The sequence below is a fragment of the Neovison vison genome, chromosome 2, assembly GCF_020171115.1.
Source record: "Neovison vison isolate M4711 chromosome 2, ASM_NN_V1, whole genome shotgun sequence".
Taxonomy (NCBI): Eukaryota; Metazoa; Chordata; class Mammalia; order Carnivora; family Mustelidae; genus Neogale; species Neogale vison.
The window spans coordinates 94,818,987-94,842,384 of NC_058092.1; the positions used below are offsets into that span (position 1 = coordinate 94,818,987).

General features: G+C 54.0%; 1 protein-coding gene across 1 annotated transcript in view; it reads left to right on the forward strand.

Moving 5' to 3' along the window:
- Positions 1-788: 788 nt before the first annotated feature.
- The window catches only part of SLC6A17 (solute carrier family 6 member 17), a 48,862-nt gene continuing 26,252 nt past the window's right edge, over positions 789-23,398 (forward strand). The window contains exons 1-3 of the mRNA XM_044238872.1: positions 789-1,067; positions 17,148-17,520; positions 22,082-22,239. Coding sequence (XP_044094807.1) covers positions 17,235-17,520; positions 22,082-22,239 — 444 coding nt within the window. The 5' untranslated portion in view covers positions 789-1,067; positions 17,148-17,234. The remainder of the gene's footprint in view (positions 1,068-17,147; positions 17,521-22,081; positions 22,240-23,398) is intronic.

Consider the following 23,398-nt stretch of genomic DNA (forward strand, 5'->3'; position numbering starts at 1 on the left):
GAGCCCAGTCAGAATTTTCCTTTCCCTTCATCGTCCCCTATTTTCCCCATGTTATAGGGTTCCCCAGTCTTTCGGCCTGATATTGTGGCTCTCTAGGTAAACCCCCTCTGCCTGTCCCAGAGGTTCCCCCAACAGTTCTGTGATCTTCTCAACCCTGTGGCATACAGGAGAAGCTCAGCAGAAAAGTACTATATTGAAGTTGAACCGCAGGGGAAACGGTCTTGAGGATGGTAGGACAGAAGAACGGTGGAGTGGAAAAGGAATTCCAAGCAGGGGAAGAATGAACGAAGGAAGGCAGGGAGGGGGAAGTGGCTACAGGGGAGTAAGCACTTTGGCTGGAGCTGAGTTCACAAAGGAAGGCCAAAGAGCTGCTCCTTAAAAGGTGAAGAAATAAGGCCCAGGACTCCGCAGGCCCTTGGCCATCGGGGCCCCATTCCTCTCTGAGGACAGAAGCCCTGGTAATGCTGTCCTAGGGTCTGGGTCCCTTGGGCTGGCGCCACAAGAGGCTGGTCCCAGGTTAGCCCCTCTCCGTCTCCTGGCCCACCCCCTCAGCCTGCATCGTCGGCCATCAGAGCCTCGCTTGCGGCCCCAGAGCCTCGCACTGACGCGGGCCCGCGCGTGAGTCAAGCCTGCGTCACGGCGCCCCGCCGCCAGGGTGGCCTTTCGGAAAGCGAGGGAACAGTGCGCGCCGCGCTCCGCCCAGCTCCGTTCCGCTCCGCAGAGCCGGCGCGGCCAGGGCACAGGGAGGGCGGCACTCGGCGCCCGCGACCGCAGCCGCACGCGCCGTCTCCATCGCGGGACCTGGGTCCCAGCGCTGCTCCCTAGAGGCTCGAGCGCGCAGCGGGCGGGATCTGGGCCGGGACCGGCGGCGAGGGAGGGAGCGAGGAGCGAGCAGAGTCGCGTGCGCGGACGCGCGACTCCAGGTCCCCTCCCAGACCCGGCCGGTGCCCGCCGCCGCCAGACTCGGGCTGCCGTGGGAGGGGCGGTGCGCCAGCCACCCGTCTGGGACCGCAGCTACTCGGCCGGAGTGCAGGGGCCGAGTCCGCGCGACGGCCCACGCCGGACAGGTGAGTCGCCGGCCGCGCCCCGCCCGGGTTTACCGCGCCAGCCACCGCAACTTTAGCTGTTCCGGCCCCGCCCCAGCCAGGAAGGCCTAAGGACAGAGGCGCGAGGAGGCGCCGCCAGGTACCCGCCCGGCCCTGAGCTGGCCCCGGGCTCCTCCCGCCGCTCCAGCCGTTGTTGCCTGGAGACGGAGCCCCGGGGCTAGCGCTCCTCCGCGCTCACGGGTTGGCCAACCGGCTCTAGCTTCCCGGGCTCAGGAGGGCCCAAGAACTCCGGGGGTAACCCGGCAGAGCTGCAGAGGCAAGCGCCCCGCTGAGGACCGGGTTGGAGACCCGGCCGGTGTGGCCGCCCGGAGCTGCGCGCCCAGGGCGCAGTTCCCGCGAGGAGGCTTCTGCGCGGCTGGAGACCCCAGCCCCAGCCGCTGGGCTTCAGGCCCGTGACCTTGACAGTAACATTGGCCAGAGAAGCAGAGCTCACGCCCGAGATGAATATTTAATTCCCAGTCTGGGGCTGGACCGCGCTCAATTCGGAGCTAGCGGGGAGCCCATCTTCCCTCGAGGGAAGCGCGTCTGGCAACCGAATGGCGGACATGGGGGACGTGCGCGGGGTGCGGGTCTGGAGGACTGTCTCGGGAGAGGCCTCTGCCACGTTTATACCTGTGCGCATCGCGCTCCCAAACTGTGCTCGCTGTAGTCTAGGGAGGGCAGTTCCCCCAGGGGCGCGGCCGCTGAGGAGGGTAGCCCAGTGCTATCTTTTAAAGCCCAAACAGCCCTCTCGGACTTTAAGTGTTAGGAAATCCCGAGGCCACTCACCTTTATAGGACCCAGTTGCTATCAAGTGGAGTTAAAAACATTTTTTTATTTTTTTTTTAAATCCCATTCCTCTTTCCTTCTTTGGGAAAACCTTTAGGAATTAGGAAATTTCTAACCAGCGCTGCCTTGGTGGGGGTGCAATTCAGCTGTGAGAGTGAGACAGGAAGGTTGGGTTGGTGAGACAGGGCAGCGGTATACAGAAAAAAAGATGCTTGTGAGGGGGCTGTCCTTGTTAATAGGAACTTCCAGAAGCTAAGAAAATCCTGTAATGGCTCCCCAAATATTCAACCAAAACTTGAGTGGGAGCCTGTTAGATGGTGCTGGACGTTCTGATAGATGCCTAGAGAGCAAGGTCAGAGTGTGTTGAGGTTAACAGCAAAGGATTCTTGTATTTCGTGCTGTGCCTACATTGTCCCACGGTCCAGTGAGGTAGACCCATCACCCAAGCAGGAAGGGCTTTGAGGTCACACCTGACTGTCCTTGGCTGTGGCCCATCCAGTGGGACCATCAGAGGTTTTGGCTCCTGTGCTGGCCTTTTCTCTAACGAAGCAGCTGCAGCTAAGTAGGTGGTGAGTTTCAGCAAATCCTTGCAGCTTGGCCCGAGTGACTCAGTGCAGGAGGCAAATCGTGCCCACCGGTGCTGATTGGAGTCAGTTCGTTTGGCCTGAGTCACACACAGAGTTGTGTGTCAGCTATTTATGAGTTGAATGGAGTTCTTTATCCGGACTTGTAAGCAGAAACCCCAGAGCTCCCAGGGTTTTGGGGTCACAGAGGTAGGCAAGTCCTCAGGGTGAGCTAAGCAGAGCTCGGGCTGTCTGGCTCCTGGGCAGGGGTCCTAGAGCTCTGGCCCCACGGGCAAGGCAAGCAGGGGTTGGGGGGTGGGTTGGAGCAGAGGCTCCGTGGGAGGCTCTGTGATTGTGGACAGAAATGGGCCCTGTGCTCTGCCACATGCCGGCATGGGGTGACCTTGGACAAGTCACTTTACCTTCAGAGCCTTGATTTCCTCAGTTATAAAATGGGGATGTCTATAGTGCCTTTTTCTCAGGCTTATTTGGAGCCCCTTGCTGGACACCTGGCAGATGCTCGTGAAATGTTGATTCCCCACACTTTTCTTTATGGTCCTTAAACAGCGGTGGTTCTTTCTCTCCCTGCCCTTCCTTGTGCCTTGGTGTGAGAAGGGGTGTGGAGACCAATGCAAGTGTCAAGGCTTCTCACGTGGTTGAGAAGGACCCGTAATTCAGCTTTAAACTGACCTCTTCCCGACCTTCGGGTCTCCCCAGGACACCCTGAGTGAGAGCAGGATTACAGGGCGGGGGGTGGCGGGAAGAGCTGTGCTGGGTCTGGTGGGTGTGCTTGGCTGTCTGCAGCAGCTCCAGGGCGAGACTCCTGCACGGACCTTTACTCCTTAGGATCGTGGGTGACTGTGGTCTGCTCTCAAGTTGTGGCATTTAGCTGGGTGGACTCCAAGGGCCCCTGCCCTTGGATAAGATCTTGCCCTCCTCCCCCCACCCCCACCTGTCCTGTCCACCATGGAGTTGGAAGCTGCTTGACAACCATTCTGGAGAGGAGACTGTGTTATTCTCCTGCCTTTCCCGAGGGATCCTGGCCCCTCACTCTTTCTGTAATGTCTCTAGACTTGGTGTAGCTAAGAAGTGTGCGCCTCAAAAGTAAAGGCAATAAGGGGATCCCCAGTGTAGCAAGAGGCCATGCTGGCCCAGGGGACTCCATTCTACTACTGGCAGTGTGTGTGTGTGTGTGTGCATGTGTGTGCATGAGGCACATGCACCCTGGAGGTATGCTCTTCCCACTGGATCTGGCAGCAAATTTCTGAGATGAGGGCATTCTTGACAAGCAGGGTCCCTCTGCCTGTGCACCTTCCCTCCCCTCATGCTCCTTTCCTGTCTAAGTTAGCTGCAGCAGGACAATTCATCACCAGTCCCTTTAAGGCTGCTAAGATAAGCAGCAGAATAGTTTAAAGGGAAGATGGATTTGAGCTTTCTTCCTGGAAGCAGATCTGAGTTATGGCTTGCTCCTGGGCTGGGCTGCAAGGCGTTCTCACAGCAAAACATCTGGAGCACCCAGGCTGGGAAAAGACTCTAAGTCAGCCCCCACAAAGTCCTTTTCCATCATCCTCCCCCACCTTGTGTCCCAGACTACCAGAGGTCAGAAGCATAAGACTACTGGTGGATCTGTATTAGTGCGCTAACCTAGATGGGCAGGTTAGTGACCTGTGGGGAAAGGCCAGCTTGGCGTGCTTTTAGGGCGGGTGACTGCCGTTCTAGGTTCCAGCAACCCACGCCATGCTTGGCACACAACAATGACGCCCAGGTTTTTACCGAAGGCTTCGGTGTTATGCTAAGTGCTTTATTCATATACCATCTCATTTAATCTTCGCTACAACCACAGGAGATGGATAGTGCTCTCTGTACTTTACAGATGTGGGACTTGATGTTCAGAGAGGTGAAATAATTTGTCCAAGGTCACACCGATAGTGAACAGCAATCTGGCAATTTGAATTCAGGTACGGTAGGATCCAGACTTTATGCCCCGAACCACTTAGGTGATATCTTCACAGTATGCTCTTAATAAATATTTGCTGGCTACCTGAGCATTTATCCAAACAAGGTGTTCTAAGCCTGTGGGTCCGGTTCTTTAAGCTAGTGCCCCAAGGAAGCAGAAAATGAGCCTCCACCAATGGGAATTTGGTAGAGAATGAACATACGTAAACTTCCACGGTTTGGGAAATCTGGTCTGTTGTGCCTGGTGGTTGGAATCCAGCCGAAGATCCCAGGCTCCATTGTCATGCTTTACTGTCCTGTTGGTCTTTTTCTTCCTGATCTCTACCACTCCTGACCTCATTCCTTAAAGTTTATCCAAGTCAGGGGTTGGTGCTGGAAGCAGCGAGGGAAGAGCCTCGGCAGGCTGGATGGTACCCGGAGGATGTCTGCCTCCGCAGAATCAAGGCGGCCGTGTGCTGCTGGGAGCTCTGGTGTGTCAGATTTCTCTGCTGGAGAGCACGTGCCAGGGACTTGGAGGGATTTCTGGTCAGGCCCCAGACCCCAGAGCGAAACTGTTAACACTCCAAGGTTATTTACGGCACCTGCTGGCATGGGCTGCTCAGAGGGACGCTGCTTGCTTCCTAGTCTTGTTCCATGGAGAGCCCACTGTCCTCACCCCTGGGGCTTTGCCCTGGAGTCCGTGGCTGCTCTGGGAAATGTGGCTTCTGATTCTTCCTGCCTCTTCATCTCTTCACTCTCTGAGAAATTATCAGCCCTGGGAGAATAGGCCTGTTTGTCCTATCCTGCCTTGTACCTGCAAGCCACCATTGATCTTGGGGAAGTTCCTGTAGGTGAGGGTGGAAAACTGGAGTGTAAGCATTATTGCTTCTCCACCCCACCCACAGAGAACATGAAGAGTTCTCCCAGAAGCCCTTGCTGCACAAGCAGCCATTTTGTGCAGAAACAGTGCTTTGAAAATTCCCCCTCTCCCACCTCCATGAGTAATTATTTAAATTAAAATGTGGTTCAATCATGGCTAAAACTAGTTATTTAAAAAAAAAAAACTAGATATTCACGGTGTTCAGAAGATTTACAGGTGAGAACCTAAGCTCTAAGCTCAAATGCAAGATGGATTGCTGTACTACATTATTCTCGTGTTCGTGACTGGGTATATTTTGTTGGAGAATAATTCTGGTTCAGGTGAGTCCTGAGTGGCCTGAGTCTCCAACCTGGGTATTGAGACTTAAAGCCCTATCTGGCTGGGGCCTCTTGTGGAGTGAAGGCATAGGCAGGAGGAAATAATGCCCAGCTCCTGGGCTCTGGGCTCATCTCATCTCCTGCGTTTGTCCCACCGAGCTGCCTCTCGATCTTCCAGGGCTACTCATGGTTCATTTGGAGATAACAAGTTGCCTCTCACTGTACTCCATCGTTTCTAATTACTGGGTTAATTAGAATTTCCCCTGGATTCTGTGCACCACTAATTTGCCACCTATTCTTTTACTCACAAAAATAATTCATTGGTCCACACCCCCAGATTCTGCTGCTTGCATTTTTCTCTTTAACTATAAGACTCCGGCTCCTGTGGTTTTAAATCCCACTCCAGGCCAGGAGTGCCGTTTGTTAAAGCTCCCTTTCGAGGAATGAGAACAGTCACCTGCTGGAATGCCTCCATCAGGTGCTGCCAGGTGCATATTCAGTGAGGATGTGGACCTTCTCTTCCCTAGGGGTGGGTCTAGGGGAAGGAGGGCAGCCGCAACCCACAATTAGCTCCCAGAATGGCCCGGTGGGCGCTGTCCACGGTCCTGGCACACCACAGAGATGACCCGCCAGCTAGTGATTTGGGGACTTCTTTAGAGCAGCTGGAAGGAATCTCCTTGACCAGTTCCCCAACTCTCATTATGCCATTGGCTTTAGGGAAGGACCTAGCCAAATGAAGAAACTCCTAACCCAGGGAGAAACAATGGTAGAAGGACTCGCCTCACTGTTGACGTGCTGAGTGAGATTCAGGTGTGTCACTGTGCAACGCAGCCGGGCCCGGTGGAGAACTTCCTCACCAGTGCCACATACGGGTAGCTCGTGGCCCGGAAACAGTGATGCCTTCATGTTTTGGAGTAGCCCCAGTGTCCCAACCAGCATTCTTTTCTTTGTGTATTATGACATACAGAAGATTGGAAAGCACCAATATATCAGAAAGGAAATGGGCTACAGAGTTTTGAATCCCCACTCTGACACTTCATGACAGGCTAATCTTGTACCTGTTATCTTCCCTTAGCCTTGGCTTCTTTGTAAATGAGAATTACATTTTTTCCCCCAGGTTTTTTGGGGGATAAATTATGTATGTAAGCATAGCAGGTCTTCAAAAATACTTGCTCCTGGGGTGTCTGGGTAGCTCGGTCCACTGCGTGGCCACCTTTTGATTTCGGTCATGATCTCAGGGTCATGGGATTGAGCCCCATGCTCAGCGGGGAGTCTGCTTGTGGATTCTCCCTGCCCCTCCCCCCACTTGTGCACTCTTTCTCTCTCAAATAAATAAATCTTTTTAAAAAAATGCTTCCTCTCTTTGCTGTGATTTCAGCTGTCCTATGACCTGTTCCCAGTAGGAGCACTTTTCTGGCTACCCCTTCCACAAAGCTGCACTTGTGCTGGTGAGCAAAGGAACACAAACCCTTCTCATTCCCAGGAAAGAGACATCATGTTGGGACGGTAATTAAGGGTTTCTGATCTCTATTCCTTCAAGTGCACTTCAGCAGTCTGGTGGGTAACTCAGGTAATTGGACCCCCTGGGTTCCCTCTGTTCTCTTTCTGAAACAAGATAAAATAGTGGCTTTAAGAAAATCCAGGTCAGAGAATTTGGACAGATACTGTGAGGACCCATCTGTTACCACCATGAGCCTCCTGTGAATGAGGAAAGAAGGTAGTGAGGTTTTTACTCATTGCTCCTGAACTTTTAATTTTTCACATCTGATTTAAAAAAATTGTGTCTTTTTCCAATTGGTACAGTCTCATGAGTCTTCTGCCTGTCTGGGACCTGATATGCTCTGCAACAGCTTGGGGCCCTCCTTTTCCTTCTCTCTCTCAAACTTAAACCTCACCCATCACCCAGGCTTGGGTCACCATCCCTTCTCACCTGTCCTCCCTGTTTTTTCACTTGTCCTGTAGTCATCTCCTTAAAAACAGTTGAGTCACATCACCCCCCTGCTCAGACACTTAAAACAACTCCCTGCTAGCCTTGAAAAGAAACCCAGGCTTTTCCATGCTTTGCAAGTCCTCTCTGGAGTCTAGCTATCCTCCTGTCAGCACTTCCCATTCTTCCCTTGCTTAGGATGCTCTAGGCTCAGGCTGTTCTTTCTGGTCCTTGTACTCACCAAGCAGGCTGCCTCAGGGCCTTTGCACTTCCTATTTTCTCTGCCCTGAATGATTTCTCAGGCTACTCACATGGCTCATTCTCTCCCTCTATCAGGTCTTTATGAGAATGTGCCCACCTATTCCCCCTATATGTCGTAGCATCCCTGTCTCACTCCATCCCCTCACATTCACTATTACATATTTTTGTGCAATCTTTATGTATACTATAGGTATGTGTCCGTATACACAATATTGATTATATATTTGTCTGATTTTTATTTGTCATTTTGCACAAGAATATAAACCTCATGAGGGAGGGACACCGTTTATTCTGTTCTCTGCTGTGCTCGAACAGGGCCTGGCACTTAGTTAGTGTTCAGTAAATATTGGATGAAGGAAGTAAAGAAAGCAGCACATCAGTTGGAGCGCCAGCACCTGTGTCTCCTAGCAGCATCCCCCCCCCATCATCAGGGACCCACATGCTTGTCACACTCTGCTTTGCCAGACCGTGGGCAGCTTGCCTCTAGACTTGGGTCAAGCCCATCTCCCCCGCATCTCCCCAGACATGAAGGGGCGGCTGGTGCCTGTGTTATCTTTTTATCCTCATGATGCCTCTGTGAGATTGGGGCCATCTTTTCCATCTTTTCAGATCTAGAAGCCAAGACTACAAAGGTTATGCAGTTTCCTGAAGACTCATAGCTAGTAAGGAGAGCAGGACTTCAACCAGGGTGCCCTTGCTCCGAAGCCCATCTTTCTGGGCTTGTGTTGAGGTATAGAGCCAGACCCCAGAGTCAGACTACGCTGGTGTGGAACCAGGGCCCCCAGATTTTGAGCTGTGTCTAGGAACCCGTTGCCTTACCTCATCAGGTCCAAGATGCGTTTTTCTGTACGTTGTCACCTCGTCAATTCAGGACACCATGCACAATGAGTTGTATCTCAAAATGGCTATTGATTGGGTAGGGGTGGTGATTGGGTGGAAAACTTCCGTTGACCCTCCCTGGTAAGTTCAAGAGAGTGCCAGCATCAAAGGGTCTTAAGTTCAGTGAAATTAGGTAACCAATCCCTTCAAACCTCTACTTCTTCATCTGTAGAATGGAAATAATTGTGGGACCAACCTCATCCCGTAATGGGCAGGAGACAATGGCTGCTGCACACAGGGGCTGCTAGAGAGCCAGCCCTCAAGAAGGGTCCCCTGTATGTCGTGGTTATTGTTTATCACTACACCACCCCCTGCCTTCAGAAGTTCCCTTAGCACCCAGAGTCTGGCACAAGGTTAATACATCTGTGGGGTGGCCACGGGGCTGCTGTTGCTTACACACCCACGGGCATGCCTTTCCCCCTCACGTGAAATGGTAAAGCTGAACCAAAAGATTTTGTTTGCGCTAGCCCCGCCCACTTCTTCCAGTGCCAGTTCCTCCCCCTCTGGACCATCTGCCCCTTTTCCTGCTTCCCTTCCTTCTTAACTAAGAAAACAAAATACCAGCTGCAGAGAACACGCTCCGCAAATGCAACAGGAAGGTGAGACCGGCCGAGGAAGATTCTACTGGCTCCTTTGCCTGAGCTGTTGTTCGGAATGGTCCCACCAGCCTTGTGGAATGCTCTGGGCCAAGACGGTGCCCCTCTAGGGTATATTTCTCTGAGGTGAAAATGGACCCTGTCTACGACGTGGAGAAAGTGAGGTACAAAGAGTGGATCCTTTATAAGACAAAAAATGTCTGTGAATGCTGGCTGGGCTTCTTAGTTCACCTTTGCTTTAAAACACCGGCTTGGGGGAGCGCCTGGGTGCCCAGCTCTTGGTTTCAGCTCAGGTTGGGACCTCAGGGTTGTGGGTTTGAGCCCCAAAGTTGTCTCCCTGCAGGTCTCCCTGCTCAGTGGGGACTCTGCTTGTCCCTTTACCTAAGCCCCTCCCCCAGCTCACGCTTTCTCTCTCTCTCCCTCTGTGTGTGTGTGTGTGTGTGTGTGTGTGTGTGAAATAAATAAATAAAAACCTTATAAAAAATAAATTGCTCCTTGGGGCGCCTTTGGGGACATCATGTCTTCTTGAGATCAGAATATTGCATTGGAAAATAGGAAAATTTTGGAGCTGGGAAACTCTATCAGACTCTGGAAAATTTGGGGACTTCAAAATGCACCCGTTCATGAGTCCACTCATTCGCTTCCTTCATGTCATATTTACTGAGTACGTAAAATAGTAATACACGAAGGTTTGGTTTTGCAGAACCAAAAATGGTATTCTGTGAAATACAGGTGAGAGACCAAAACACCAACCCGACAAATCTCTGAAACGGAGTTGGAAATTACCATTCTGTTTATTTGCCTCATCGATAAACTTTTCTTTTGCTTTCTCTCTCTAACCATGTGGTAACCAGATGCAGTTGGTAGGTAAGCACTGTTTCCTATTTTACAGATGATTGCAGAACAGAGGACTGGCTTCCCAGTCCTGGGGTCCTCCCCCATGGGCTGCAGGGCTGCACCCGATTAGTCACCCTAGCTGGGACAGGCAGACACCTAGCAAGTTTAAACATATCTTTCGGTCAAGTGCATTAGCATTTCCCCCCTGCCTCTCTTTCTAGGTGAAGGCAGTGGTTAGCATTTCAACAGGGAAGCAGGCTGCCCTTGGAGGATGGGAAGGCAGGGAGCGGGAACATTTGTAGGGACCTTGTTCCATTCCGTGTGTGGCAGGCCTGGGCTGGGCTAGGCTGGGCTGGGCTAGGGGCAGTGGCGGGCGGACGCAAAGCTGGGTACACCTTGGTTCCTGCCTTCAGGGAGCTTCCTGTTCAGAGGAGGAATCAGGGGTGCACACAGGTAGCTATGGGAAAAGCATGGAAGAGTATTCCAAGTTGCATGCTGAGAAGGGGAAAGAAAGGGGCGTTCATTCTCACTTAGAGCATCACAGAACATGTCACAGAGGTGATGCAGTGGACCTTGAGATGCACCTTCGAAGACTGGAAGCTTCCATAGGCAGAGACCAGGGAAGGTTTTATGCAGAGGGGTTTCGGAGAAGAAGTGCCAGCTGAGGCTGGGGGGTGAAGGGGCCCCGGGGGAGGAGCCGCAAATGTGTCTGGCAAGGGCAGTGGGCTCTCTCCAGGACGCAGTGGGAGTGGGTGACATGGAATTTCAGGAAGCTGCCCCGAAGGCCTACAGGAAAGTGAGGCTGCTGCAGGCATCTGACTGAGGAAGGGTCTGAACTAGAGCACAAGAGGTGGGAGTGAGGGTGGGTTCAGACATGCTAACAGGGCTCTGTGCCCTTGGGAAGGAGGGTGGGGGGCCAGGGAGAGGTCAAGAATGGAGCTGGATGAGAAAACCCAAGGAGAGCAGCCATCGAGACCCGCCAGGGCCTGTCAGGAGCAATTTGCCCCCAGGTGACTACCAGAAGTTTCGATAAAACAATTAAAAATAATTTGTAGGACAGTTTTTGTCTCTGATAACGGTCTGATCCGTTCTGGGCTCAGTTGAAGCCCAGAGGCTCTAAGGTAATTAGTAGAGGTGTTTGGGCCATAACTGCACGTCACATGGAAATCAGGAAGCTGTGGAGTCGTCCAGAGAGCAGGACCCTGACCTGACTTCCTGCCCACCACATATGAGCCTTGAGTTGGACCCTGGCTTTATGGCCGAGGCGGCTGGGTGTTCTTCCCCTGGCCTCCCCTCCTGGGGGCTCTTCTCAGCTCTCCACTGTAAAGGTTTGCATTTAAGAATGTGCACTACTGTCCCCAGGAGACCCTGGCGGGGGGGGCTGAGCAAGGTGTGCCCCATGGGGCTCAGGGAAGTGGGGCCCTGGAGGGGGGTGTCTGTCATCACCTTGGCTCCCAGCTTTCCCGAAGAAGGTGACCCCACCACACAGACCCTGGGAGGAGTCTGGCTGGGAAAATAAGTGATTCCCTCGAGTCTGTCCCCTGAGTTACCTGGTCCAACCCTCCTGAACAAGAGAGACGCTGACCCCAGGAGGCGGATGTTCAGGTGGCTGACTGGATGCTCTGTTCCAGAAGGCCCCCAGCTCTGGCTGCCGAGCAGAGGGGCTGGCCCCTGTCGCAGGTGGGCGGTCGCCCCTCACCCCAGAGGGGATGACTGAGAGCCGTGCTTGAAAAGCCACTGGGGACCTATTGGCCCTCTGGCCCCGGGGTATTTTTACCTGCTTGCCTCCTCGTCACATTATTATTATTATTAATATTATTTTCCTTTTTAAGAAGATTTCGCAGTTCACTCCCTCCGGGCTGCTTCTCTCACGTGTTCTGCTGAGCTGGAAGCTTAGCCTCTGTTGCTAAGTGACGGATCTGTCAGCCAGGCGTTCTCTGTTCTCGAGCCCCCCCCGGCATTATGCTTTAGGTAACCGAGGCATTCCTCTCAGAGCGCACCCCGGAACTCTGTTATCTGACATTTGGCCCGTCCCAACTCCTCTAGAGCCATGATTCGAGTTTGGCTGGGCCAGCCGTCAGAGCGTCCCCGCAACAGCCCAGCGAATTCTCCACCAACAGAATGGGTGAGACAGGTGGAAGGACCTGCCGTGTCAAGTGCCGAGGCAGATCACACCTCGCTCACACTCATGTGCGGAAGGGACACACCCTGGATATAGGCAGGGCTGAAAAGGGCCTCAGAGATCGTGCAGACCAACCCATTTTACACATGGGGAAACCGAGGCCTAGAGAGGTCAGGGCAATGGGGCCAGCTTGCACAGTTGGCTGGTGGTTGGTCGGGACCAGCAACTAGCTGGCTTCCTGATACCTGGATCATGGCTGTCTTCATGGCCTGTAAAGTCAGGGGCAGAGAGGAATCTGCCCCTTCTGGGTCCTTCTCTGATATTGTTTGTCCCAGGGTTGTTGACTGGGTACATGGTGGATTCCCATGGCCTGGTCTGAAAGCTGACCTTTCCCAAGCCCAGGGACTCCCAGGGAGCTGGAGGGAGTAGGAAGGTAGGGTCGTCCCAAGTCACTGGTGCCCCATCATCTTTAAAACATGGAGGCAACGCAGGAGCGAGCAGATGTGGGTGCTGACAGCCATGTGGTGTGAGCCAGGTGCTGTCCTGCCCTGGAGCGTGGCTACCCCTGCTCACTCCCCGGGCTGGCCATGAATCCAACGAGCTGTCAAGAAGAGGTGACAATTGTGAGCCCTTGCTGGGTGCCATTCTGAGACCCACCTAACTGCTGCTCCCCACAACACTGTAAGGCAGGCACCGTTATCCTCCTTTGACCGCAGAGGAAACGGATCTCAGGCCAGGCAGCCGGAGAGCACGAGCTGGGGTTTGACCCCGTGCAGTCTTGCTTCTGAGCAGTGTCCCCTCCCCGGACCGTGCCAGTAGACTGAGTAAAAACTGTTTGTAAGTGGTTTCAAATGAGCACAACTAGGAGCTGTCCCTCCACTACTAATATTGCTAAACATTAAGATGAGGCCACGTTTATATTTGTAATAACATTGCTGATCTTTAGACCCAAGACCCAGTGCTGTGTGGCGTTTACCTGCTTCCCTGTGGCCCCGGGTCCCTGAGGGGGGTGGGCTGGGCTTTGTAGGGTGCTGCCCCAGGAGCCTCCGGCAGAGGGTGGGGAGCACCCGTCCCTGCTGACAGAGCTCGGACCTTTCTGAGATGGTGTGGGTGGAAAATGCTTCTCTCCACCCTCATCCCTCTTCCTCCGCAAACTCACTCTGGCTTTTCCTGAGGAGCAATGGCATTTCTGTGACCAAATAGAAATAGGGAGGGCTTGCATATTTTTAAGTGAATTAAGGCAAACAATGCAAGGCTTCCCAGTAGCAGGATCCTTCCTGGTGCCGGGACTGGGCACTTTGGATGTGTCCGCCCACTGAGTCCCTATGGGAGCCCTCCCTCAGAGGGGGAGCTGTCGTCACATAGACCCTTTTCGCCCCCAAGAGGACTGTCAGCCGCATTATTAAGGTGAAATGGCTGCCCACCCCTCTCAGCACACTGAAGTCCTGATAGTTGGCTGCTGTGGTGGAGGGCAGGGGCTTGGAGACAGGCCAGGGGTTGAGTGCTCCCATTTCATCCATTTGCTCGCTCACCTGGCACACATTTCCTGAGTGCCTCTGCTCAAACATCCCCTCCTCAGGGATGCTTTTCCAGACCATAAAATGGCGGCCCTCCAGCTTGTGACACCGCCCCCGACCATGTTATTTCTTTGTATCTTGTACCCCGTGGGCCATGGTACGTTTCTTTCTTTAGTATCTGGCCCTTCCATGAGAAATATAAATGCCACGGGAGGACATACTTTGCTTATTTTGTTTGCTGCTGCATCCCAGGCACCTAGACCAGAGCCCGTCACAGAGAAGGAACTCAGTAAATGGGTGTCAGGGGAGAGAATGAATGAATGAAATGGGAACTCTCCAACTTGGGCCCGCTGATTGCAAAGCCGCCGTCCTCACCACCTCCATCTTCCTCCTCTTTCCCACCGCCCCCATGCTGAGTCTGATCCAGTGGCTTTGGGCAAGTCACTTCATCTGTGGGGCCTCAATTTCCTCGTATAGAAATTGAGAATATTGCTAGGGCCCCTCGAGCTTTAATATTCTATGTGTCAGACTCGGTTGTCACTGAGTGTGTTTCTGGGCACAGAACGTTCCAGTCAGGATTGTCGCCCAGCCCAGGGGCTCTGCTTGCAAATTTGCACCAGCACTTTTTGTCTTGTGAGCCTGATGGCCCAGGAGGCCCCTGGACCCCCCCTCCTGTGATGCAGGATGCTCACTCACATCTTGGGAAGAAGAGGCTTTGGCTGAGCTGATTCCTATGGTTTCTGTGATGCTGCTGTGGCCAGCCTTCCCTGGCTTTACCAGAATGTGCTGATTTTGTCCTTGAGTCCTCCTAGCTTTAATGAGACTCGCACCCGCCCCCCCCCCCAACTGCAGCCCTTTCTTTGTTGGTGACCAGAGCTGCCACTCTCGGCTATTTATGGGAAAGCTTGTCCTCCAGTTGGCCAGCAGCAGGATAAATTCTGCGGACTTGCGGGAATCCCCTTCGGTTTTCTCCAGTTGTGGGATGATGGGCAGTAAATCATACTTAATGCACTACAGATCCGTCCTGATCAGATTCCACTGCAGGCCCAGTACCTGCAGTTAGGCTCTGAGCTGGGACCCTAGTGACTGCCATCTCCAGAGGGACCCCAACCCTTCTCCCCAGTTCTAGTTTTTTTTTTTTTTTAAGATTTTATTTATTTATTTATTTGATGGGGGTGAAGAGAGAGAGAGAGAACAAGCAGGGGGAACAGCAGACAGAAGGAGAGGGAGAAGCAGGCTCCCTGCTGAGTAGGATGCCTGATTTGGGACTTGATCCCAGGACCCCAGGGTCACGACCTGAGCTAAAGGCAGATGCTTAACCGACTGAGCCACCCAGGCATCCCCCCAGTTCTAGTTTTTAATTAAAACTCTTGTTTAAACTGTAGGGGAGTTAGGATAGCCAGCCAGCCAGACATTGCATGGGCCTTAAGTTTTCTCTATTTGAATGCCCTGGTGAGAGGGACCTGCTGACTAGGGAAGGGGGAGGGGCTCATCCTGGCAGCACGGGCAAGAACACAGGCCTCCCCATTGCATGCCTTCTGAGGGCACGCTTCCCTTAAGAGGCATGGGCCACATGGCAGCCTGGGGAGGCTGAGGGCTGAAGGGTCTATGGAACACACACTCCCTCTGGGACACAGTGGAAAGTTCGCCTGACCGGATGTGAAGAGGAGTCCCAGCCGAGAGCTGTATTTCTTATAGTGAATTCTGAGGTCTTTTAGGCAGACCGGTTCTGTCTCAGTCCCTTCAAAGCCCAAGACCTTGACTGTTCCTGGGATCGACGGAAGGGGGGCGGTGGCGGTGTAGTCACTAAAGACTCATGGTCTCCCTTGGGTGCGGAAAGCAGGGAGGTGTCACCTGCTGCTGTGGTCCCCGGCCTGGCCCAGGGAGGGCTGGCGAACCACGCAGACTGGTGTAGACGGCCCCCATCCCTCAGGTCTCCCAGCGTCACTACACATGTAACAGGATCTGGCTGGTCAGGTCCCCCTGAAGCCTGGGTCTCTACTCAGTCGGCCAGGCAGTCTGGGTGAAGCTTCTGTTTCGTGGTGCCGCTGCCCCGCGCTGTTCCGACGGCACAGATGAGAACAGACGGGACCGCGGATTCCAGAGGCAACTCCTTCCCTTCGTCAAGGAATTACTGGATAATTTACATCCCTCGAAAGATGCAGGGCAATGGCAGGCCGGGTGTATGCATGTTTAATTTTAAATCCTCCAACCTCCCCTTGACGAGGAGGTGCATTGAAACACAGCATGCTGATATCCTTCAAAGGGCTCATTTCCTTGGTGCTTTATTTCTTTAAGGAAAAGCATGAAAGACAGATGAGGAATGGTAGGAGCTGGGGAGGATTTTGCCTCCCCCGCCCGCATCGTGCAGACATTATCTGCTGTAAAGCTGTCACTGAAGGATGGAGAACTAGCTCTTGGCTGCAGTGGCCCTCAGATAGTGTCAGCGCTGAGCGATGACCCAGCATTTGTTGGCACTCAACAGATGCCTCTAGGGCGGCCGTGCCAGAATGCTTAGCAGAACCTGGTCAGTGCTCCTGCCTGGGGACTGCAGGGGATGCCGGAGCCGATGTGCAGGGTCCCTGTGGTTGGAGCTCGAACTTTTTTTTTTTTTTTTCTTTTGCAAGCATTAATGTCCCTTTGAATCACCAGAGAGTTCTGTAAAAATACAGAGACTGACTCAGTCAGTCTGGGGGTGATCCTGAGAGTCCGCATTTCTAACAAGCTCCCCATGATGCTCCTGGCGCATGAACCGTTTTTGGAATAGAAAGACCCTAGAGATGGCAGATACAGCCTCCCTGGGTCCTACCGGGTGGTTGAGCTATGTAGAGCTCAGGAGGGGTAGGGCTTGGCCACCAACCAATTCACCTGGGGCAGGGGGAGGGCTGTGGGGCCTCTTGAACATGCTAGGACATGCAGTTATGGGAAGGGGGGGTACTGTCATGGAGGGCCCTTTATTTGGGGTTGGTGTCTGGTTTGGCTTCTTTTGCCCCTAGTAGATTTACCTTTCTTTCCTTTTTCTTTTTTTAAGATTTTATTTATTTGGCAGACAGAGACAAGCAGGGGGATTGAGAGAGGGAGAGGGAGAAGCAGGCTCCCTGCTGAGCAAGAACCCAGACACGGGGCTCGATCCCAGAACCCCAGGATCATGGCCTGAGCTGAAGGCAGACTCTTAACTGATGAGCCACCCGGGTGCCCCTAGGTGTACCTTTCAGTGCTGCTCACATAAGGCCTGTGGGAAAACTAAGTCTGTAGACTCTGAGCTCCTCAGTGGGCACCCTGTGAGGGGGAGGAAGGCAAGCTCAGTGTTCCAGGCCAATCACTGCCCGGCCTCTGAGTGTGTGCCCCGGAGTGTTGGGGGACTGGGGCCCATGTGGGCACCCTGCCTCTCTTGCTGCGGTCAGCTAATCCTCTCCTGCTCACCCGGTCGCTCCCCCAGGTCCCCGGATGAGAAGGAGCTGACAGCAGCCGAGAGTCACCTTCTCTGAGTGCGGCGGAGCGGGGCTGCGTGGCCCAGGCAGCACCCATGCCAAAGAACAGCAAGGTGACGCAGCGTGAGCACAGCAACGAGCATGTCACAGAGTCGGTGGCCGACCTGCTGGCCCTCGAGGAGCCGGTGGACTACAAGCAAAGCATCCTGAATGTGGCGGGCGAGGCCGGCGGCAAGCAAAAGGCGGCAGATGAGGAGCTGGAGGCCGAGGACCGGCCGGCCTGGAACAGCAAGCTGCAGTACATCCTGGCCCAGATTGGGTTCTCTGTGGGTCTGGGCAACATCTGGAGGTTCCCCTACCTGTGCCAGAAAAATGGAGGCGGTAAGAGGCGGCCCTGCTTGCCCCGACGGCATTCCGCAGCTGGGCCAGGCCGAGGCGTGGAAAGGAGCAGCCCTGTGTTGGTGCAGAGCTGGGGCTCTTGGAGAGTGGGGCTCGGGATTCTCGAGGAAGGCGCCCCAGAAAGAGCCAATGGTTAACAGCAAGCAAGAGGCTGCTGGGAGTGGTGATAGCAAGGACACACGCTCCGGCCCGGGACGGCCCGCGGGCAGACCCCAACGCAGCTGGCCAGCCCAGAGACCCCGTGCAAGTTGCTTGATCTCTCTGTGCCTCTCTGTTCTTCATCTGTAAAATGGGAGTAAGAGTCGATCCTGCCTCACGGCAGAGTGGGGAGGATTCAGTGGCCTTTATGTGTGGAATGCTTAACTTGTATCTGAGGCATAGTGAAGAGCAGCGGTTGGCCATTCTAACGAAATTCTTACTGGGTGCCAGGCCCTGCTTCAGCACTTATTGGATATTAGGCTGAAATGCATGAAATCGCTGGTATTTGAGCGTCTTCGAACAACCAAAATGCCAATTTCATACAATTCAACCACTGATTCCCCCTACACTCTATGTGAGGGAAGAGTCATCATCCTCGTGGTAGGGACTGCAAAACTGAGGCACAGAGAGGTTAGATGACTTGCTCAAGGTCACACAGCTAGTGACAAAGTAAGGATTCTAAGCTGGACAGGTTGGCTCTGGCATCTGAGTACTCCTGCTGCTGCCTCCCAGGAGGAGGAGGCCTCACACAACCCCTTGTGTTTTAATCCCCCTAGAGGATCTTGCCCCTGGTGTCAAATCCGGGTTGCAGCCCCTGGGCATTATCATCCCCAGCCCCTCTGAGGCAGGCTGGACTGTTCTAAAAGTAATTTGTTTTGAAACCAGGGGAAAAATAACAGAAAATAAAGAGAAAAACCTAGCAGGCTAAAGACGATGAATTTACAAGCTGGGACATCTGGGAAAGTGACTTGAGTCAGCAGAGAGCCCTTGTGGCTCTTAGTCCCCGTGGCCTGGGACTGCCCCATGCCAGCCTGATGGTTGGCCACAGCTTTGTAGGCACTTCACCTGACTCCTTCTGTCTCTGCTCCCTGAGGCTCTGGCCATGGAGCCTCTCCCAGAGATGCAGCCCCATTCAGGGACACTTCCTCCTCTCCAGAACACACCTTCTCTGGCTTAGAGGCCAAGTCTGGTTGGAGGCTTCCCTTTCTTTCCAATCTCTGTTGAAGGGCAGGAAGTGAGAATGGCCCTTCGAGCCTATATAACTGAGGCCAGAGGCTTTTATCTTTCCACTAGAGCATTTACCATACGATCTCCATGCTGTGAAAGGTCTTTCCCCACCCCCGCCCCAATCAGTCAATCGATCAGTCAATCAGTCAGTAACTGCCAGTTAGAGCTTTTGGTCTGGGTGACGAGGCCAGACTCAGGTCACTGAGAGTGGTTACAAGATCAGCCCAAATCTAGGTGTGTGGTTCTCTTATGTGCTGAGAGATGATGACAACAAGCATCCACTGACGTTGGAGGACACGTCACCTCTGGAACTCCAGCCGGGAACCTCTAACCTTGTCCTTTGCCTGGGCCCTGGGCACTGAATCAGAATCCCTCTCCCCACCACACACACTCCCAGAGCAGTGGGCTTGCCAAAGCTTTCTTGCTCACGGTGCCACCAGCCCATCGCCCTGGACCCAGACCCCGCAGACAGCCCCCAGAAGAGTTGTTAGCGCTCTGGATTCTGAACTCTCCCTTCCCCGTTCCTGCTCACGCTCTTCCATCCTGTCTCATCCCTAGAATCCCTTCGTATCTCTCCCTTTAACGCCCCCATAGCCTACGAGTGTTACGGTAAGTCATCCCAAACGCTTTCTGGGAGGAGTCAAATGATCCCATTTCAGATGAAGGAAGGGAAAACTCTTGGGTGGGAGAGAGGCAGCTCTTTGGTTTTGAGCTGTGGGGAAGCCAGGCAAACCTGGCTTAAATCTGGGTGGGCCTTCTGGAACTCTGCTTAGCTCCACTCGATGCTGAAGTTTCCTTTGATTTGGTTCTCTTAATTGGCTTTTTTTTTTTTTCTGTTGAGTTTTATGACAAAGAGGCAACCGTTCTGTTCTTTAAGTGCTGACTAAGACGAAGTAACTTGTATAATCCTCACAACAGCCCCCCAAACCCCACCCCGGCCCGTTCAAAAGGGAGCATGGAAGCCTGTGAATGCGTGCTTTTCTGGGCCAAAGATGGTCACATATCAGCAGTTTCATGTGGTTCTGCCGAATGTTATCATCTTCTTTTAGAAGACCAAAAGTGGCACAGAGAGATCAAGGAATTGGCCCAAAGTCACACAGCTAGTAAGCAGCAGAGCCAGGATTCGGGCTTAGGAGGTCTAGCCCCAGGGGCTGTGTCAGCCCCTACTTGGTATGCATCTCAGCAGGCTGAGACCCAGGTGGTCTTCCAAATCCCAGAAATAACATCAGTGTTTGCCAGAAACAAGACCCAGAGTATAGACCAAGTCGGAGACTGCAGAGATCCAGGAGGTCTCGGAGTTGCCACAGCCCAGCTTCCTAGAGCCTGACACCCTGAGCAGTGCTCCCAGCTGTTGAGAGGGAGGACCCAGAGTTCCCCTAAGTTACTGAAATAGCCAAGGGAATCCCGTTGCGTCTCCAAATTGTATTTTCAAAGGCGGAAAGGGTGCAGTTCCAAATTATTTCAACAAGGGTTGATAAGAAAAAGGACCTCTGCCTACCCAGAAAGCCTCACCCAGACCCCAGCCCCTGAGCGCTGTGGATGACTGGGCCGTGGCGTGCGGAGGAGAGCTGCCACCAAGTCTGTGCCCTGGGCCCGACCGACTCCGGCCACTGGCCCCAGTGGCAGGTGGCGGCATGCCCGTGGCCGATCTTGGCTGAGAGCCGCTCTGTGGACAGCACATATGTGGAGAATCTCCCTGGTTCTTTGGGAGAGAGGAGAGAAGCCTTCACAGAAGACACCAGCCTACCCTTCGGACACCCCGAAACCCACCTCCCTGCACATTTTGCCCCCCTGCCCTCGAGGGGATATGGTTGAAATACAAAACCAGTGAGCCGCGTCCCTTCACTTTTCTGCATGTCACGAGTCTCCTCTTGCATTTCCCTGAACCCCAGAGCAGGAGACAGAACTAGGAGTCCTTCGGGCCCCCTCTCCTTTGGGCGCCAGGATGGCCCTCCTTGTTAGTGACAAGAGGAACTTATGTGTGTGTGTGACCGCGTATAGTTGTATGTTAAATGAATTAGATGCTGTCGTGTGAGGCTGGGTGGGTTACCGCCCTGGAAGCCTTTGCTGATTAGTTGCGTTGGACTCTGACCCCTCCCTTGGCAGGCCTGGAACTCAGCTGGCCCTCCGGGACTGGTCCGTGTGTGCGTGTGTATGCATGCGTGTGTGTATGTGTGTGTGTGTGTGTGCACATGTGCTCACATTGCTCACAGGAACCTGCCGTTCCTGCCTCCCAGATTGTGAACTGTACTGGGATAGGGCTGTGCTTTCTTTTACCCCCAGATGCCCGGGCTGCTCTTGCCTGGCCCAGGGTAGACCTGTAGTAAACAGCGGGCTGTTGCCAAGTGCCAGGCGTAGTGCCTGGGAAATGCCTGGTCCCCTAGGGTCGTGGGCAGATTGGCTACATGTGGCATGTCCTGTTTTGGGAGGCAGAGCCACGGGTGGCTAGGGGTCTTCTGGATACTCCTAGCCGGCAAAGCTTGGTCTGGGGGTGCCGGGTGACCACCAGGGCCCTGGTGACTGGGGCCGTCTGATGGCTTTGCTAACAAGACTAGGTTGCTGGCACAGCTCTCCGCAGAGATCACTCGTCTGTGTCCAGACACGATTTTAATTCTCCTGCTAAACGCCCTGTCACTTAGAATTGAGATTGCGTCTGCATGGAGGCCAGGGACCGTGAACTTAATTTATCATCTGGAATCTTTATCAAGATCCATTCTGTCTCTCCATGACGATCCTCCCGGCTATGCATTTACAAACTGTTAATTTCTCTGTCTCGTTCCTCCCAATTGGCTGTAGATTCATGGTGATGCCAGTCAGACCCTGTCTTCCTGGAGAGCTTCCAGGCTCTGCCTCCCCGGAGCTGCCCGGTCTGCGGCATCAGCATCTGCTTCAGAGGAGGGCAAGACCATGCCTGGGGTTTGGGCCTCTGGGGGGCGAGGGAGCAGGGCCCACTCCATCTGGGGCTGCTCCTCTGGGGCTGGGAGTGAGTGTGAACCGGTGTCCTCCCAGTACATCAGGAGGTGACTGGGGACTTGACATGTGAATTTCTGAAGAGACGGTACGGTGTCTGTCTGTCTGTCTGTCTCTGAATCTAACAGTGTGAGCAGTCCTCCCCCAGAATTTCAGATCGGGGGAGTCAAGGGGAAGAAGAGGGGGCAGGGGAGGCAGTGTGTGGTGGTGGGTCACATGTGGGAGCCAGACCCCTCCTGGAGGAGCACAAGGCTTGGAGCAGTTTGAGGATGGTCCGAGGTGCGGGTGAGACTGCAGGACGTGGCCGTCCGCCCTCAGCCTGGTGCCCTGCTCCGGATGCCCTCCGACACGCCTCTGTCCTCCCTAGGTGCATACCTTGTGCCCTACCTCGTGCTGCTGGTCATCATCGGGATCCCGCTCTTCTTCTTGGAGCTGGCTGTGGGCCAGAGGATCCGCCGTGGCAGCATCGGTGTGTGGCATTACGTGTGTCCCCGCCTTGGGGGTATCGGCTTCTCCAGCTGCATAGTGAGTCGGGGGCCGGCACTGGGCGTGAGCTGGCGGGCCGGGGGGAGCCGCTTCTGGGGGACGGGGTTTGCAGACCAGAGTCTGGGGCCAGATCAAAGGTAGGGAGGGAGACCCTGCTCTCGAGAACTGCTTCCAGCTGGCTTCCCAGGGCCATGCATTTCCTACACTGAAAGCGGGCTGCGCTGCCTGGGGCAGGATAGAATATTTGGAAATGTTACCAAGGAGGAAAGGCTGGGACATCTCCGCTGGAGTTCTCTGTGGACACGTGGACTATCCGGGATACCTCTGTCTGCTTACCAGCCCCTCAGCCCCGAGTGAGGGAGGCACTTCTCTTTCCTTGATTGAAAAGTATTTGCACCAGGCAAGCATGGGGCCCAGGGAAAGGCCGCCCTGAGGCATGAGGTCTCATTGCCTGTTTGCTAGGCACAGGAACAGAGTAGGAGAAGGTCTCAGACAAGAGCCCTGTGGCCGAACCAGGAGGGGTGAAGCTTAGGAACAGTGAGAGACAAGGATCAGCATAACAGAGCTGGGCCCCTGCAGGCGGAAGGGGTCTCTCAGCCGCCAGATCGTGTAAAAGCATGGCTTGTGGAGAAACCGCTCAGACCTTCAGTCCTAATTGACGCCTTCCTCTTCTAAGTAGAATTCTACCAAGACTAGCGATTGTGTTTCAAAGACACGAGAAGTGACATCTTTCTGGGGGCAGGCTGCTGCCAGGACCAAAGAGAGAGCGGTGTCCTGAGGGGAGGGAGGACACAAGACACCAGTAGGAAGCATCCGCAGGGCCTCCAGAGCTGTTCAGTCTGGGGCCGTTGTCTGGGGACACAAAGTCTGTGCAGGCCTCCACAGTCCCAAAGGGTAACTCTGCAACTGTCACCCCGAGTCATCAGGAAATGATGGGGAAATGCTTTAAGCATCTTAGAAGAATTTCAAACTGGAAAGGATTAACATTTTAAGAGTTCATTGCTTAGAGGAGAGATCTTTAATATCTGAAGCATTCCTCTGTAGATTCCCTGAATACCAGATGAACAGAGGATTAGGAGCAGGCCCTCAGAGCCCCTTCCTCCTCCTCCTCTTCCTCCTGCAAGGGAGGCCCGTGGACTCGGGGTGGCGGTGGGGGTGGGGACTGTGGCCTTCATGACCCCTCCCCCCACCATGGACC